The sequence below is a fragment of the Cetorhinus maximus genome, chromosome 19 (assembly GCF_964194155.1).
Source record: "Cetorhinus maximus chromosome 19, sCetMax3.hap1.1, whole genome shotgun sequence".
In the NCBI taxonomy this organism is placed as follows: Eukaryota; Metazoa; Chordata; class Chondrichthyes; order Lamniformes; family Cetorhinidae; genus Cetorhinus; species Cetorhinus maximus.
Window position 1 is genome coordinate 29,950,219 of NC_135897.1, and position 20,013 is coordinate 29,970,231.

At 43.0% G+C, this 20,013-nt stretch overlaps 1 protein-coding gene across 1 annotated transcript in view; it reads right to left on the bottom strand.

The window, feature by feature from the left end:
• The window catches only part of snorc (secondary ossification center associated regulator of chondrocyte maturation), a 33,812-nt gene extending 14,119 nt beyond the window's left edge, over positions 1 to 19,693 (bottom strand). Inside the window, exon 1 of the mRNA XM_078564515.1 lies at positions 19,557 to 19,693. Within this exon, the coding sequence (XP_078420641.1) occupies positions 19,557 to 19,629 (73 nt within the window). The 5' untranslated portion in view covers positions 19,630 to 19,693. The remainder of the gene's footprint in view (positions 1 to 19,556) is intronic.
• Between the last annotated feature and the right edge of the window lie 320 nt (positions 19,694 to 20,013).

The following is a 20,013-nucleotide window of genomic DNA, read 5'->3' on the forward strand; positions in this document are numbered from 1 at the left end:
TCGCTGGCGGGTAAAATGATGTAGGTGGGGCGGCCCACTCGCTGGTGGGTAAAATGATGTAGGTGGGGCGGCCCACTCGCTGGTGGGTAAAATGATGTGGGATGACGTCGGGCGTCATCCCGCCCCATTTCAACTTTCAGGTGATAGAGGGCACAGCCGTATCAGCTGTGTACCCGCCGACCTGTCAACGGCCAATTGAGGACATTTAAAAAGTAATTGCAGTAGTTAAAGGATCTGCCCGTCCAACCTCAAGGTTAGTGGGCAGGCCGAGAGCCCTGGAGGGCATTGGAAAGAGCATGAGGCCTCATCCACAGGCGGGCTGAGGTTTCATGTAGGTTTTTAAAAATTTAATAAAAGTTTAACGAAAAGTGATGGACATGTCCCAATTCATGTGACAGTGTCACATGAGGGGACATGTCAGGGAATTTTCATTTTTCTATTTTTAACACTTATGAATTTGGCGCCAATATCCCTGAGGCAGCACTTAATGTGCATCAGCATGTAGAGCAATTGCAATTTAAAAAATAAACTATTTTTCTTCTGCTACATACAGTTAAAGAACAAACTGTACATGAGAAACAGGAAACTGGGCTTGATGTATGACATTATCACAACAACAGATCTTATAAAATCATGCATACAGCAAATAAGGAGGACATTCAGACCATTGTGCCTGCGATAGTTCTTTGAAAGAGTTTTCCAGTTGGTTCCACTCCCTTGGTCTTTTATCATCACCTTGATCTTCCAGTAATTTCATTAAGGAAGATGAGGTGAGTCATTTGAAATGATTACAACAGGGTGATTTCACTGCCTTCAGGTGCAATGATCATTCAATAATGATTTACATAGTTCACACTAGAGAAGGTAAAGTCAGCCTCAGGAAGTTTCTAGTCCACTCTCCATGTATATTCCCTAATTGGATATATATGGCATTATGTTGAGCTAGCTCTTTATTTTATATAGGTGATTTTCATTTACTCGGTAATAAGGTTTATGCAAACATGTACATCTCATGGAAGCTCTGAACTGTTTCAGACACTCCTGGTACTTAAGCTAGTGGTAAAAATGAGTCATTGTCAAGTCCTCGCCTTGCAAACAGAGTTGTCGTGTCTCTGTATCTGTGGTGCCAATTCATCAACAACTTCAATCTTAATAATGATGTGAGTGGCTTTTTACTAGCTGGACTCTGTTGAAAATCTTCCCAATTAGGTACTTTTGAATCTTTCACATGCTCACATTACATCAAAATGTGTCCTTTTCTACTTGTGTCTATCTTAAATAAATGTTCTTTCATGTGTAAGGTGTAAGCCAAGCAGTCTCCTATCCCATCGTAACCAGGTCTGACAATTTAGCTTCGGAGATTAGATGAAATTGGCTGTTTTCAGAGTAACATGTATTACAAGCATCAAGCTGTATCCTGTTACACATCGACCACAACAAATTACTGCCTGGGCTGTACCTCCAGGTGCACCTCCAGCCTCCCCAATTTTTTTTCTTTAAGATGGAGCATTAGTCATGGATGTATAAACAGTCTGAATAAATACCATCCACTGATTGAGTAATGCACATTTTCTGGCTCTTGACAGTGAAATAGTGCCATCTGCTGACGCTGTCATGCAATGTCATAAAATAGAGCATCCTCCTCGATTGTACAAGCCTGCACTGCCAACAGGTAGCCTAGGCTAATGGAAGCAGCACATATCAAAAATTTGGATTATGAATGACATTGGTGTCGTTTGTTCAGGTATCAGTGAACTGTACCATTCTGACTGCACCCACCTTTCCTTCCTGCCTCCATATCCTGCAGCCTCAACACCTCTCCCCTTAACAACCCTGCTCAAAGAGAGCAGGCTAAATGTGTTAGCATTATAAAATGGATCCACTTGCAAATATTTAACCAAAGTAAAAAGCACTGATTGAAGAACAGTGTGCCACACATTTATGAATTGCTGTTAGTTCAATTATTCAAAGAGTTAGGAACTATATTGTTCTGCATATGTTTACAGTATCCAGGATGCCACATCACTCACCGGACCATACAGTCTGTGTACCAGCCACCAGTGTATCATTCCACAGCACATGGTGAGTTCTGAGGAATACATTCAATATCAGTTCCAGCATTTGTGTCGAAAAGTGTGATCATTTCGAACTTCTGGGAACCACAAGAAATAACATACCTGGTGTTTGTGAGGAAAAGCCCAAACATTATTAATGAAATAAATAAATTAAATTGAGAAAATTCAACCCAAATTAGTGTCTGGGAGAGAGAAAATATGAGTGAATCCTGTGAAAATGAAAGGGCCGCTGCCGCAGCAGTGAATGCAGAGGTCCAGCAGTGAATACGCAGCTCCAGCAGTGAATACGCAGCTCCAGCAGTGAATACGCAGCTCCAGCAGTGAATGCGCAGCTCCAGCAGTGAATGCGCAGCTCCAGCAGTGAATGCGCGGCTCCAGCAGTGAATGCGCGGCTCCAGCAGTGAATGCGCGGCTCCAGCAGTGAATACACGGCTCCAGCAGTGAATGCGCGGCTCCAGCAGTGAATGCGCGGCTCCAGCAGTGAATGCGCAGCTCCAGCAGTGAATGCGCAGCTCCAGCAGTGAATGTGCAGCTCCAGCAGTGAACGCTCCAGCAGTGAATGCGCAGCTCCAGCAGTGAATGCGCAGCTCCAGCAGTGAACGCTCCAGCAGTGAATACGCAGCTCCAGCAGTGAATGCGCAGCTCCAGCAGTGAATGCGCAGCTCCAGCAGTGAATACGCAGCTCCAGCAGTCAATGCGCAGCTCCAGCAGTCAATGCGCAGCTCCAGCAGTCAATGCGCAGCTCCAGCAGTCAATGCGCAGCTCCAGCAGTCAATGCGCAGCTCCAGCAGTGAATACGCAGCTCCAGCAGTGAACATGCAGCTCCAGCAGTGAACGCGCAGCTCCAGCAGTGAACGCGCAGCTCCAGCAGTCAATGCGCAGCTCCAGCAGTCAATGCACACAGCTCCAGCAGTGAATACGCAGCTCCAGCAGTGAACATGCAGCTCCAGCAGTGAACGCGCAGCTCCAGCAGTGAATGCGCAGCTCCAACAGTGAATGCACACAGCTCCAGCAGTGAATACACAGCTCCAGCAGTGAATACACAGCTCCAGCAGTGAATACACAGCTCCAGCAGTGAATACACAGCTCCAGCAGTGAATACACAGCTCCAGCAATGAATACACAGCTCCAGCAATGAACGCTCCAGCAGTGAATGCACAGCTCCAGCAATGAACGCTCCAGCAGTGAACGTGCAGCTCCAGCAGTGAATGCGCAGCTCCAGCAATGAACGCTCCAGCAGTGAACGCGCAGCTCCAGCAGTGAATGCGCAGCTCCAGCAGTGAATGTGCAGCTCCAGCAGTGAACGCGCAGCTCCAGCAGTGAATGCGCAGCTCCAGCAATGAACGCTCCAGCAGTGAACGCACAGCTCCAGCAGTGAATGCGCAGCTCCAGCAGTGAATGTGCAGCTCCAGCAGTGAATGCGCAGCTCCAGCAGTGAATGCGCAGCTCCAGCAGTGAATGCGCAGCTCCAGCAATGAACGCTCCAGCAGTGAATGCGCAGCTCCAGCAGTGAATGCACAGCACCAGCAGTGAATGCGCAGCTCCAGCAGTGAATACACAGCTCCAGCAGTGAACGCTCCAGCAGTGAATGCACAGCTCCAGCAGTGAATGCGCAGCTCCAGCAGTGAATGCGCAGCTCCAGCAGTGAATGCGCAGCTCCAGCAGTGAATGCGCGGCTCCAGCAGTGAATGTGCAGCTCCAGCAGTGAATGTGCAGCTCCAGCAGTGAATGTGCAGCTCCAGCAGTGAATGCGCAGCTCCAGCATTGAATGTGCAGCTCCAGCAGTGAATGCGCAGCTCCAGCAGTGAATGCAGAGCTCCAGCAGTGAATGCACAGCTCCAGCTTAGGATGAATTGAGAGGCTGTTAATGTCATACAGGCATCTGAGAAAATCAAACTACAATGCAAATTGACATTCTGAAAGGCACTAATGAAGGGGAAAGGGTCAGCAACATCCTTTGTGGACAGGAGAGAAAGGTTTAGGCTTTTTAATAGCTGGGAGATGAATGAGGACAAAAACCCGGGCAATTTTTATTTAAAGTTCAGCACAGGTCTCCATACAAAGTCAAACCATTGAATGCACTGATACAAATTTTAGAGCTTGAGGCAGGAACCAGGTGAGCCTGTTAACAATTTTTTAATAAGATTGAGAGATGTAGCCAGCAAGTGTAAATTCAAAGAAATGAATGAAAGGCTGGCAGATCAGTTCATTTGGAGGGCTGCACACTCTGGTGTACAAAAAGCTCTGATTGGACAGGACAAGCTCACAATATCACAGCCTGTTGTTGCTGCCAGAACGTATGAAGCCACAAGTAGATGGGTGAAGATGCTGACTACCCGAACAGTTAGCTTTCAGTTAAGTCAAGGGAAATGTAACACGTTTGATGCAGCGAAGCAGCAACAAAATAATGAACAACAGACAGAGAGAAAGATTTGCAAGAGCTGTGGATGGCCACATGGGTTCACAGGCAGAAAGAAATGTCCTCCACATGGATCAAACTACAGAACTTGTGGAAAACCCAGTCACTGAAAAAGATGTGCAGTGCAAAGAAAAAGGATGGTAAATGAGTTACCAGAGGCAAAGCAACAAGGTGAATGAAAAGGAAAAGAAACTAAAAAATCCCTGGAAGATGAAGGAGAGTTTGAGGATACAATAGGCGTAGGATCCATACAACTGCATGAAACACCCAAATATGACAGTTCCCAGAGAAAAGGAATTCACACAAACATTCAGATCAGAAGGAAGGTGAGAAATAAGCCCACGGCCATGTATCTGAAGCTGAAGATTGATATCGGAGCACAGAGAAATATCATCCTGGTCAGACTATACCAGATCTTTCCTGAAAATTTCAAAGAGAAATGGTTACTCAAAGAGAGATGTTCTAAAACTGAGCAACATCATGCTAACAGCATACGGTAGAACTGAGATTCGACAACTAGGAACGACCCAAATCAGAGGGGTGCACAAAGGAAAAGATGTTAACTGCATATTCTACATCACTGAACCTGATGGTCCTGCTATCCTGGAGTTGAGCAGCTGCAAAGAGCTGCAGCCGATCTCAGTAAACCATGAGGTGAAGGAGGCAATACTGAGGGTTGAAGGTACTGCACCTATTGAAACACGCCATCTGATCAGAAGCAAGGAAGATCTGGTACAAATGCGTTTTTATGAAATGGTTGGATGCTTTGAAGATTTTGAGTATCAAATCACTGATCCAGAGTAATAAATATAGTGATCCATCCCCTACATAAAATACCAATACAGCTCCAAGAAATGGAAGTTAAGAAAGTGATTGCCAGGGTCACAGAGCCTGCAGGTTGGATACATGTGGTCATTGTGAGATAAAAGCCAAAAGGATAGCTACAAATTTGCCTGAATCCAAACGATCTTAATCAAGCAATAAAGAGGAACAATCGAACCATAGAAAAGTTTTAGCAAGGAAAGAGGTCATTCAACCCATCATGTTTGCACTGGCTGGATAAAAACAAGCCACCTATTCTAATCCCACTTTCCAGCATCTGGTCTGTAGCCTTGCAGACTACAGCACTTCAGGTGCAGATCCAGGTGCCTTTTAAATGAGTTAAGGGTTTCTGTCTCCACCACAAAACCAGGCAGTGAATTTCTGAAACCCATCACCCTCCAGGTAAAAAGGTTTTTTCTAATATCCCCTCTAATCCTCCTACCAATCAACTTAAAGCTGTGCATCCTGGTAATTGACCTCTCCGCTTGGGGAAACAAGTCTTCCCTATCCACTCTATCTAGGCCCCTCATAATTTTGTACACCTTAATCGAGTCACCCCTCCAGCCTCTTCAATTCTAAGGAAAACAACCCTAGCTTACCTAATCTTTCCTCATAGCTGCAATTTTCCAGCCCTGGCAACATTCTTGTAAATCTCTTCTATTCTCTCTCCAGACCAATTATGTCCTTCCTGTAATGTGGTGACCAGCACTGCGTGTAAAATTCCAGCTGTGGCCTAACCAGCATTTTACACAGTTCCAGTATTATATCCCTGCTTTTGTATTCTATGCCCCATGAAATAAAGGAAAGTATTCCATGTGCTTTCTTTACCACCTTGTCTACTACCCTATTCCAACACTGGAAGAGATCACATTAGTATAGGCAGGGGCAAAGGTTTTCAGTGAGCTTCTTGCTAGTAACGACCACTGGAACATGAAGCTTGATGAGGAATCTTCGCTGTTGATGATATTTAATGCAACCTTTGGTCGGTACAATTCCCTACATTTACTTTTTGGCCTTAATGTGGGCCAAGATGTGTTCCAGCAGAAAGTAGATGAGACATACAGAGGATGTAAAGGAGCAGTCAGTACAACTGATGATATCCAGATCTATGGTGTAGATGAAAAAGATCATGAATATCATCTACATGAAGACATTAATAGAACCAGGAAAGCTGGGATCAAGCTAAACACGGACAAATGCATTGTGAAAATGACAGAATGTCAGTTTCTCAGAACGGTATACACGCCTGATGGAGTCAAGCTGAGTCCTGAAAAAGTCACAGCCATCTCTAAGCCAGAAACTCCAAGAGACTAAGAAAGAGTTGAGAAGTTTCCTTGGCTTCATCTAGTACATGTGTTCTTTCATACCTCACATGTCAGAACACACAGCAAATCTACGAGAGCTGATGAGGGAAGATGCTGAGTGCCAGTGGTCACAGTCACAAGAGAGGAGTTTCAACAATCTCAATGAAGTAGTATGCAAAGAGACAAGTCTGTCTTGCTACAACAGAGAGAAACCTGTCACTCTGTAAGTAGATGCTTCTACAAAGGGACTGCGAGCAGTCCTAGGACAAGAGGGAAAACCAACAGCATTTGTGAGTTGTAGCTCAGAGTGACAATAAGGTGTAAAGATCCATCACCTAGTGATCATAACAACATGGAAACTCAGTCAAATTAGGGAGGAAACCAATATAAATGAGGAGTTACAGATACTCTCTCAGCAAGTGGTGCAGGAACAGCATAATAAGAAACAGAAAAAACAGAGCCAGTAATACATCAGTGCTGGGCTAACAGATGTGTCATCTCACTAGAAAATAATGTTCTAGTAACTGGAACCAGAATAATTATGCCCCAAAACATTGCAGAACGAACTTCTCCAGAAAATACATGAAGGTCACATGGGAATGGAAAAGTGAAAACTCAGAGTTAGATCAGCTGTGTATTGGATTGGCATCCATAAAGACATCAAAAGAATGATATCAACCTGCAATGTATGCCAGAAGTACAGAAATACACAGCAGAAAGAGGTGATAGCTGCTGAAGTACCATCCAGACCATGGCATTCTGTGGGAGCTGATTTATTCACATAATATCAAGAATAACATTTCATTGTTGCAGACTATTACCCAAAGTTCTCTTTATAGATGAAAGTTTTGAGAGCTACAAAGTCATCTCAGCAGTATGAGTTCTGTTTCCTGAGTGAGGGATTCCTGAAAGAGTCACCTCCAGACCCTTTAAAGACTTTGCTGGACAGTATGATCATCATAGGGGAGGCGGTGGAATAGTAGTATTGTCATTGGGCTAGTATTCCAGGGACCCAGGGTAATGATCTGGGGACCTGGATTTGAATCCCACCACGGCAGATGGTAAAATTTGAATTCAATAAAAATCTGGAATTAAAAGCCTGATGACCACATAACCATTATCATAAAAACCCATCTGGCTCACTAATCCCTTTTAGGGAAGGAAATCTGCCATCCTTACCTGGTCTGGACTACATGAGACTCCAGACCCACAGTAATATGGTTGACTCTTAAATGCCCTCTGAATAAGGGCAATTAGGGATGGGCAATAAATGCTGGCTTAGCTGGTGGCACCACATCACATGAACGAATAAAACTAAGGGGACACAGGTTTATAGAACTGCACATGCAGATGATTAAGAGAACCGTCATAAAATGCCAAGAGAGAAAGGAAGACCCAAACCTTGCCTTATTGTCACTCCGAGCTACACCTCTCAAGGTTGACGTGAAATCACCTGCAGAGCAACTCAGTGACAGAAAGTACAAGGCAACTTTGCCAAGCGAGATACATCCCCCAATGACTACATCTCACTGTTGCACAGGTAGAAGGTGGTCAACGCGTCAACAAACATGCCAAATCCTTGCCTGAGTTGTTGAGAGGACAAACTGTACATGTGCAGGGTCCAATCCTGAGAACATACAATCCAGCAAACGTTGTTGGTGAAGCAGAGACTCCAAAGCCTTACATCATCGAGAGTGAAACAGGTAAAAAGATGAGAAGAAACAGATTCCATTTTCCTACACCCTAGCTGGTAAAGAAGAAAAGGTCACCAGCAACATCACTAACAAGTGAAAAAACATCAACAGTATCACTAAAAACAGTACAATATCAACATCATTAACAAGTGACACAATGTCAGCAGCATCAAGCACTACTCCTAAAAGACCAGGAGCAACATGCAAAACATTGCCAGTACAGTGTACCAACTCATCACTGAGAGCTTTAAATCTATGAGATGGAGGCGCAACATTCTCCCAGCTAAGCAATATCATGTTTTTGGGAAAAGAAAACAAGCCACAAAAGATTGTTAGGGTGTTCAGTTTAATTATAAAAGTTGATTGTTAATCTTCCTTAGTCTAGACATAATATAAAAAAGTTAATGATTGAAATAGTTATATTGATCTATAAAGACATTACATTTTTTAAAGAGGGATGGTATATTGTTATATTGCTCGAAAAGAGTTATGAACTATATTGTTACGCGTATGTATACATACCTAAGTATCCAGGATGACACATCACTCACTACATCCTGTGTACTGAACTAATGATGTATCGTTCCACAGCACAAGGTGAGAACTGAAAAATACATTCGATGTCAGCTCCTGTATATATCTAAAAGTCTGATTATTTTGAATCTCTCTGGAAACCAGAAGACATAACATCCATTGTTAACTGGTAAGGCTTGCATGGACTGGCACGAATGATTAAAAACAAAAACAGAAATACCTGGAAAAACTCAGCAGGTCTGGCAGCATCGACGAAGAAGAGCAAAGTTGACATTTCGAGTCCTCATGACCCTTCAACAGAACTAAGTAGAAATAGGAAAGGGGTGAAATATAAGCTGGTTTAAGGGGGGGGGGGGGGGGAGGGGGTGGGGGGGAAGGGTTGTTGGGACAAGCAAGCAGTGATAGGAGGAGGAGATAACCAAAAGATGTCACAGACAAAAGAACAAAGAGGTGTTGAAGGTGGTGATATTATCTAAAAGAATGTGCTAATTAAGATTGGAGAACAGGACAAGCAAGGTAGCTCTAGTGGGGGTGGGGTGAAATAAACCATGGGTGGAATACATTTAAAAATAATGGAAATAGGTGGGAAAAGAAAAATCTATATAAATTATTGGAAAAAACAAAAGGGAGGGGGAAGAAACGGAAAGGGGTTGGGGATGGAGGAGGGAGTTCAAGATCTAAAGTTGTTGAACTCAATATTCAGTCCGGAAGGCTGTAAAGTGCCTAGTTGGAAGATGAGGAGCTGTTCCTCCAGTTTGCGTTGGGCTTCACTGGAACAATGCAGCAAGCCAAGGACAGACATGTGGGCAAGAGAGCAGGGTGGAGTGTTAAAATGGCAAGCGACAGGGAGGTCTGGGTCATTCTTGCGGACAGACCAAAGGTGTTCTGCAAAGCGGTCACCCAGTCTGCGTTTGGTCTCTCCAATGTAGAGGAAACCGCATTGGGAGCAACGAATGCAGTAGACTAAGTTGGGGGAAATGCAAGTGATATGCTGCTTCACTTGAAAGGAGTGTTTGGGCCCTTGGACGGTGAGGAGAGAGGAAGTGAAGGGGCAGGTGTTGCATATTTTGCATTTGCATGGGGAGGTGCTGTAGGTGGGGGTTGAGGAGTAGGGGGTGATGGAGGAGTGGACCAGGGTGTCACGGAGGGAATGATCCCTATGGAATGCCTCCAGGGGGTGTGAAGAGAAGATGTGTTTGGTGGCAAGAATGATTCCCCACTCATGAATGGAGAAACTTTTCTTTTAACAAGGTGAGAAGCATGTTGACTATTTTCCCCAAGATTTTATTTCAAATGCAGAATACAACAGCTTTCCCCAAAGTAGAAATAAATGATGTAATCATCTTGAATGTTGTCATTTGTTCTGATGAGGTGACTTACCTGCAGTGAGAGTACTGGCATAGGCAAAATAATGGAACTGATTGTTAGGAAGAAGCTTGAAGATTGCCTGTATAAAATTAACCTGTTAAGTGGCAGCCAGAAGGAGAAAAGAAAGTCTGCTCCACAAATTAAGGCAATCGGTATCCAAACTAGATAAAGAATTGGCTGAAAGAAAACAGTGTAACAGAAGCTTCACTGACCAGGCTCTGTGATGCAGGAGGCCTTTTCAATAAACCCATGAGAGACCAATTCTGATCAGTCACTGAGCTGCAGGACACTAATCTGACCAGATTCTGGGCTTGGGGGAAGTGGGGGCAGGGGCTGGGGGAGGAGTGGGTTTTGCAGAGAAGATTTTTACCAGAGATTTGGCCAAGAAAACTGGAACATTCAAACCAAGCACTGGAATTCAGCAGGTACTCAGCAGTCATTGACCCTAAAGCGAATGATGGCACCATGCAGCTCACTAAAGCCAAGTTTATCTAATGGTAGAATGAAGGGTGAGCATATTGTGGAGAACTGCCACTTTAACCCAGGTTTAACTACAACATATGCAGAGCCAAATTTGGGAAAGCTATAGTCAGTTCAAAATATAATCTTCTTAGAATAGAATTATTTCCAAAATTATCAGCAATGTGGAAAAAAATTCCATTTTCCGACATCAATGTTCTGAAAAATATTTGTCAGAGATTATTCCTCAGATTATAGAGAATACCAATTGGAGAACATTTTCTTCCACTTAATATCTTATGCAGACCAAAGAAAAAACTCTCAGAAAATTAGTTTCATTCTCTTGACACTAATCTTCTTCATGTGCCTTTCCCAGGAGGTAGCTCACCGTATGCAAGGGTAATAAATGAGAGTCACAAGGGGAAATTAACAGATTAGAAATCGACAAAGTAATTGCATGCTACCTGGCATGCCATCAGTTTTTCCTTCTTATTTTTAGCACAGAAGTTTAAACCAAGTTGTTTATCTGTTTATTCAGTCCAGCTGCTCGAACTAGAATGAAAGCCTCGGCGACAAAAGCGAGTCTGTAAAAGTTCCTGGCAAAGGTTGACTAACATCTTGAGGCTAGATTCCTCGGCACAGGCTGGAAACCTCAGCATATTTCACACTCACACAGTAGCCATCAGATGCAGAACTGAAAAACAGAGGCTCAGTTCTGCTGCTCTTGAACTCGGTGTAGCATGAGACGTCTGGAACCGAGAACCCTAAAACTACCAAAAAACAGCCAGCACTTACACATACTTCCCAAAAGAAAATAACATTAGGATATGCTCTAGCCTATTTGAGTAAATCACAGATTAAACCTGGAGCTGGAAATGTGCTGGAATATATCTGTTTGTCTCTTTTGTTCGTTATGATAAGAGCAATATTTGTGTTTTAAAATGCAAAATATTACATACCCTATCTGGCTTGCCATAGTCATTGCCTCATGACAGAGGTCACGACTCCCTGTAAGTAGACATTTTACATCAGTTCAATAAAGACCTACACTGAGGAAGCACTACTGTCTTTGAACTCAAAACAATGTCGACCCCCTCCCTGCGTATTCAATGGATCCAAATGTCCCATTCTTCAATGATCCACCTCATCCCAGGAAGTCCAAACATTACACAGAACTGCTTTGCTTGCTCCACAGTAAACAGTTTCACTGACACTGACTCCCAGTAACCTCAGTAGCCCAACTTTAAGTTTCAGCTCTTTTGGGCCTGCTGCTAAATAGAGACCTAACATTTATGTAGTTACAGCTATCGGTCGGGCATCTTGATTTAACCAGGTATCGGAACCTTGCAGGCAACAATAAAATCTTTGAATAAAACATTCTAAAACAACTAGAAATTTCCATTTCTACAGACTGTCCTTGCACCATAAATCTGATGCTTATGAATTCATTTTCGCTATATTCCATGTTACATAGCAGAGAAGGATACAACACTTGGCCCACTCTATTCCTGCTGGTGAAGCGCCTATCAAAACTTAAGAGTGACCAAACATTTGATGGCTGCACTGTGTAAGTGCAGCCCACCTAACTGAAAAACGAGGTGCTTTCATTTGCAATGCAGGAGCTCCTTCCTGAACTTAAACTGAAAGGCTGACTACATTTTTTCTTCAAGCTTTGAAAGAGACTTTTTTTAAACACTACACAGGACTTTGGAAATGTGAAAGCATTTTTTTTGTACCTTTACATTTGGATCTTAACTATGAACAAATTTCCTATTGTCCCATCAATTTTCTCTCCTCCTCTCTTGAAATTGGTCGTTCAGGTTGAAGTATGGGTGTAGAGGTACCGGCAGCCTCTGGTATCTTGCTCAAGTGGCCATTCTTTGCTTGAGCTTTGACGTGGAAAATGAACAATTCAACCTTCTGGAGAGGAATCTAACCACAGGAGTTCTCAACACTGAGTTGTAATAAAGACCTTAATCACCTGAGAATTTAGTATATTCATCAAACCAAAGGAAGGGTGCACCCCTATGTTTTACAGATGCTTACTGAAGTTTGCAAGTCCCATTCAAGATCTTTGCATTGGAAAAGCCTTCAAAAGTCGATAAAACAATAGCTTGGCAAATCACCACAAGGGCAAATGCAAATAAAGGTTGCAGCTGCACTGCAGTTCGCTGTTTCATAATGTAAAATGTGGTGTGTCATCAGGAGACTGGAGTTATACTAATAGCTGCACATTCCACCCAGATCTCAGAAACCACAGCTACAAAGGAGCTCTGTATGTGCATGCTTGAAGATATGCCCGGAGCTCTGTAGGTGTTTTAATGTTTAATTTTAGGGAAGCAAGAAGAGAGATTCCATTCTCTCATAACATTAAAACCATTCCATAAAATTTTAAATATCTAACAAACTGTCAGGCTGATGGGTGGCTTCAAACTGGGCTGGATATATGTGCATGTGGCACAAACTCAGAGCAGTGTCAGATGCTGCTTGGCTTCCATGTGTTCAGGCATCAGGTCAGGACAGGCTATACGACCACCCTCGCTTTCATGTGCCCCCGAAACCGCTTCACACAGATGTGAAAGCAGCAGTATAACTGCAATCTAAATGAAACTACACATCATTCCTATATTCATGATTAGCTTTGAATAATCTAAAAGAAAGACTGCTATGCATCTATTAAGGGAGAAATACTATTCCAACCTTCTAAAGGCTAATGCCAGTAAATTCAATTTGTATTGTTGTGACAACCCTCTGCTACAAACACCATGCTACAGATCAACCTGCCAATATAGCAGTCACAAAAGCAAAAAATAAAACTGCAGATGCTGGAAATATGAAATGAAAACAGAAAGTGCTGGAAATACTCAGCAGGTCAGGCAGCATCTGTGGAGAGAGAAACAGAGTTAACCTTTCAGGTCGGTGACCTTTCAGCAGAACTGGGAGATGTCAGGGAAGTGCAGCTTTTAAAGCCGGTGCAGATCAACAGAAAAGGGTACAAACTGAACTAACGCAAAATAAAAACTGAGACCGCTGGGAATGTTTCAGGAGTTGCAGAGAGAGAAACAGCAAAACAAAAGGAATGGTCTATGATTGGGTGCAGGGCAGGGGCCATTAAATGGAAAAAGTGATGATTGTACAAGGCAAAAGGAGGTGATGACAAATGTAGATGTGGAAAGGAGAAGTGTATATCGTTACAGCAGAATGGCGGAGGAAGGATGCATGGAAAATCTGGCAAAGATTAGGCTCCCCGAGCACAGGAATGTGGCAGCTACAACAAAGACCGATAGACTCCAGGGCTGCTGAACACCCCATCAATGGGGAATCCCCATCGTAATTCCCAGCCCACACACTTCTAGTGGCTCTGGTGCAGGGGTCTTCCAATCCCAGCACCCGCCATCTGAGAAAAAATGGGACCATGGAAGCAGTTGTAAAGACTTAGTATATTAGTCACTTACCCTTGCAAAGTCTTTGCCTGGCTATAGTTTCTTTCCCCCTCTCCTCTGACCAATGGTCCCCCATCCCCACACCCACCCCTGCCCCCACCCTGATCCCCCACCCTCCCAGAACAACCAGGTAATCGTGTCTAATTCACAGGTACAGCAGCATTGGTTGTTTTATCTGTGTGACAGCTATAATACATTAAACTTTCAAACTATTGATGTATAGATACTGGCAAATTAACCTGTTACAGATTGTAGTGGTTTTCCAACATAGCTTATTGATTCTCAGAGTGCGTACAGCAATGGAAAGAAAAGCAGAAACTTCGCAGTGAAAAGTATACAATTCCCACATCATAGGCAATATCAAGCCAATTCTCCGAATGCCCATTTTTCTCAAGCTGCCTGCTTTAAGATATAAAATGGAATTACAGTTTCACACTGCTTCTATTAAAAGTAAAGGAATCAGAATAGTTTGAAGTTGCCTGGCAGCAGCTTGTGAAATAGCTGCTTGCAGTTATTCAAAGACATGAAGCAGAACAAGTGTATTCTGCAAAAATTAACAGATGTCCATTTGTTTTTCAGCTGATTTCACCAATGTCATCTGGGGGCTAGTGCCAAAATTGGGAGAGCTGTCTCATAGACTAGTCAGGCAACAGCCTAACATAGTCATCCCCACGGAATCACCTTACAGATAATGTCCCAGACACCACCATCACCATACCACCTGAAGGACAGACCCAGCAGAGCTGGCGGCACAGTGGTATACAGTCAGGAGGGAGTTGCCCTGGGAATCCTTACCATTGACTCCGAACCCAATGAAGTCTCATGGTATCAGGTCAAACATGGGCAAAGAGACTTCCTGCTGATTACCACGTGCTACCTTCCCTCAGCTGATGAATCAGTGCTTCTCCATTTTGAATACCACTTGGAGGAAGGACTGAGGGTTAAGGCAAGGCCACAGAATGTACTCTGGGGGAACCTCAATGTCCATCACCAAGAGTGTTCTGATAGCACCACTACTGATCGAGCTGGCTGAGTCCTAGAGGACATGACTGTTGGACTGGGTCTATGGCAGTTAGTGAGGGAAAAACATATTTGACCTCATCCTCACCAATCTGCCTGCTGCAAATGCGTCTGTCCATGACAGTATGGGTAGGAGTGACCACTGCACAGTCCTTGTGGAGATAAAGTCCCGTCTTTACATTGAGGATAGCCTCCATCGTGTTGTGTGGCAATACCACCGTGCTTAATGGGATAGATATCGAACAGATCCAGCAACTCAAGGCTGGGCAACCATGAGGTGCTGTGGGCCATCAGCAGCAGCAGAATTGTACTCAACCACAATCTGTAACCTCATGGCCCGGCATATTCCCCAATCCAGCTTTACCATCAAGCCAGGGAATCAACTCTGGTTCAATGAAGAGTGTAGGAGGGCATGCCAGGGGCAGCACCAGGCATACCTAAAAATGAGGTGTCAACCTGGTGAAGCAATGACACAGGACTACTTGCATGCCAAACAGCATAACCAGCAAGCAATAGACCTAAGTGATTCCACAACCAACAGATTAGATCTAAGCTCTGAGGTCCTGCCACATCCAGTCGTGAATGGTGGTGGACAATTAAGCAACTCACTGGAGGATGAGTTTCCACAAATATCCCCATTCTCAATGATGGGGCAGTCTAGCACATCAGTGCAGAAGATAAGGCTGAAGCATTTGCAACAGTCTTGAGCCAGGAGTGCCAAGTTGATGATCCATCTCGACCTGTTTTGGAGGTCCCCAGCATCACAGATGCCAAACTTCAGCCAAATCAATTCACTCCACGTGATATCAAGAAACGGCTGAAGACACTGGATACTGCAAAGCCTAAGAACCCTGACAATATTCCGGCAATAGGACTGAAGCTTGTGCTCCAGAGCTTGCTGTGCCCCTTGCTAAGCTGCTCCGGTACAGCTACTACACTGGTATCTACTCAGCAATGTGGAAAATTGCCCAGGTATGTCCTGTACACAAAAAGCAGGACAAACCCAACCCGGCCAATTACCGCCCCATTGGTCCACTCTCAATCAGCAGTAAAGTGATGGAAGGGGTCATCAACAGTGCTATCAAGTGGCACTTCCTAAGCAATAACCTGCTCACTGACCCTCAGTTTGGGTTCTGCCAGGGTCACTCAGCTCCTGACCTCATTACAGCCTTGGTTCGAACATGGACAAATGAGCCAAATTCCAGAGGTGAAGTGAGAATGACTGCCTTTGACATTGTTTGCTGATGATTGCACAATGTTCGGCACCATTTGTGTCTCCTCAGATACTGAAGCAGTCCATGTCCAAATGCAGCAAGAACTGGAAAATATCCAGGCTTGGGCTGACAAGTGGCAAGTAATATTCATGCCACATAAGTGCCAGGGAATGATCATTTCCAACAATAGAGAATCTAACCATCGTCCCTTGACATTCAATAACATTACCATTGCTGAATCTCCCACTATCAACATCCCGGGGGTTATCACTGACCAGAAACTGAACTCAACTCGCCACATAAATACTGTGGCTATAAGACAGGTCAGCAGCTTGGAATCCTGTGACATGTAACTCTTCAAAGCCTGTCCACCATCTACAAGGCACAAGTCAGGAGTGTGATGGAATACTCTCCACTTGCCTGGATAAGTGCAGCTCCAACAATACTCAAGGAGCTGGACACCATCCAGGACAAATCAGCTTGCATGATTGACACACCTTCCACAAACATTCACTCCCTCCACCACCGATGCATAGTAGCAGCAGTGTGTACCATCTACAAGATGCACTCAGGAACTCACCAAGGCTCCTTAGACAACACCTTCCAAACCCACAACCATTACCATCTAGAAGGACAACTGCAGCAAACACATAGGAACACCACCACCTGAAGTTCCCCTCCAAGCCACTCATCATCCTGACTTGGAAATATATCGCCATTCCTTCACTGTCACTGGGTCACCAAACTAACTTTGTAATTTTCAATTATAACTGTATCAATCTTTTGAGAGAATTTGGGTCCATAAATTTGATTATGTAGTACTTAATATAGCAGCCCAAATATCTTCAATAACTGAGAACAATTTTTCCCTTCACAGTTGAAATTTGACAGAGGTTGGGTCACCTGGATGAAGCTGTAGAGAGGAGATAACAAGTTGCAGTAAGGCTCAGAGAGACAAATAGCATTAGGATAAAGAATATCCAGAAATAAGAAGGATCAGGCAGGGGGGGAAATGTAAGACAGACTAAGATGGGTTAGAGTGCATATGGATAAATGCCTACAGTGTGGTAACAGTGTAAATGGCAATGTGGGAGGCATAAAGAAAACTTAATTCCTGATCAGATTGAGAGGATCTGTGCTGGATCCAGTTCTTAGAAATTAAGTGGGGAAAGTGAAGCATCTTGCAGTGGTGGAGCATTTGGAAAACAGTGATCATAATATTATTATTAATGGCCCGGATTTTCCAGCCAGTGGCAAAACGATGATGCTCAATGCTGACCTGAAAGGCAGCTCCCCACAAAGATCTAACAAGCTCTGGCCATGGGTTTCTCTTTTCCTGCTATTAATTTCACTCTGACACCAACCATGGTGGATCTCTGATGTCCAGCAACAGTGACATCATCAAGCAGGTTAAACAGGCAATCACTTTGAAAAATTCTCACAAACAGAAAAGCAGAAAATAACAAGCAGGTTTAATTATTCACTTTTTACCATTTTACAGAATGTAAAATAAAGCTTGGGGCATACATTTGGGATTAAAATGGAAACTGAAATAGAACAAACTAAAATAGAAATTCTAAAAAATTATAAAATTTCATGGAATTTTTAGCATGGAATGGAGAAATTTGATATTCCATAAATATAAAATTAGGTTTTAGGACCAGAAAGTTCCTTCAGTAGAAGCTATGACTTAGTATACCGTTAAACACTTTTACATCTCATTCAACAGACAGTATAGGACCAATGGATAGCTCTTTCAAAACATGGCAATAAAGAGAAGGGCAGAATGGCCTCCTTGTGTGCTGTAAAATTCTATTCTATGTTTCTATAAGCAACTTCTCCCAACCCTGTTAACATCCCATGCTAAAACAAACAGTATTTAGGCATTGCACAACTACTGTTAACAGGCCAGCACCAAGCAGATACTATCTGAGCATTGTATGTGTCACATAAAGTGATGAACTGGGTATTTCCCAGTCACATTAAAAAAAAGTTACATTAATCCCTCAGTGAATGTTTAGAAAATGTCAGCAGTTGCAAACTATACTACATGTATTATTCCCATATAAGATCTCTTTTATGAGAAATGAAAATTCAGATTTGTTTTACTCCTTTCATTATATCATAGCAGAAATATATTTGAGGAAGGACAAATAACAAGCTCGTCCCAGCTAAAACATGTGTGCTTATCCCTCCATCCGTAGTCATAGAGTCATAGAGGTCTACAGTGCAGAAAAAGGCTTTTCGGCCCATCGAGTCTGTGCCTGTCAAACAAGTACCTAACTATCTTCATAGCTTTCCTTCTTGGTGGTTTTCTGCAGCAGCTAATCATTCATGACTAGTTTTACCACTTCCTCAAGTATACCAAAGCCGTATTCTGTTCCTATTTGGCCATCATTCCCTTGGTTTACATTGAAGGCTTGAGTGAGAAAGTTTAATTCAGTAGATCTTGAAAAAATTCCAAATTGCAGTGCAACTGGCAAAACATTTCCTCAGACTGATTCAGGTCTGTATTTAAGCTTTGTAGCTCTGTTTTTTCCTTTTGCATTTGCTAGAATAAACTTAGATAAAACCAATGATGCACAATTAAAAGACTATAAAATATCAAATAATCTTTTAAGGCATCTACAGTATTGAAAGTATGTGAGCACTTATCTTGTCCAGATTTTGTCTAAAATTATCAAATTCATTCCCCCATACATACTTCTCACAAATGTTGACCTTAAAATAAAAGGGAAATGACCATCCATATGAAAGATTGAAATGTTTCACTACGTTGTTAAATAATTTTTGAAACGCTAACTTTAAGATTTCTAGCTGTGGAATTAATGACTGTCCCTATACGAGCAGCTAAAAATGTGCACCCCCGCCCCACCCCTCCCCAAACCCTTCTGTCTGAAAGCCAGTCCCAATCATTAGCACTCAGCCCAGTCTCTGGATTTCAGGTATAGCTGCTGCAGCAAATTTCTGCCTGGAGAATTATCTTTATTTTTGCACCCTGTTATATAATGGTATAATTTTAAGTATTAAATTAAACACATACTTTGATCACAAGAATACACCTATAAATATATATTAGAGCAGATAATGTAGGAACATTGCTCAATGCATCATTTCACATAAAGAAGTGAAGATGGCAACTCCATGAAGTAAGTCAAATCTCCTGGATGAATCAATATGCCAGAAATGGAATAGCAATCCTACCTGTTAGTGCTATGAGAATGGTGGTCCCTAAGATTGTCCATGGAAGCAGGTTCCAACGTCTGCACTGAGCCATTTTGTTTCTGAGACTGGAACTATCTGATAGCTTGTGTGGTCTGGGAAGAAAAAAATGGTCTGGGAGATGCTTACTTCTGAACACACACAAGAGAGGCTTTCTATACTGCACCAAAAAGAGCTGTGAGTATCTAACCCCGTCGTCCTAACTGGAGCCAACACCTACCTCCCACATACCAGACGAATATGTTGATATATGAAGTGAAAGGAAATTATGGCATGCTATTTGGCCGATTTCCTACAAAGCCCTAATATCATATCCTCTGGTGTGTTATAGATTAGATTTTACGTAGGATAACGTTGAATCATAACTAGTGGAGCTATTTTATTTTAAGATTTTCCTGTACACAATACTTTTATAATCCACAGCAAGCAGTAATGACAC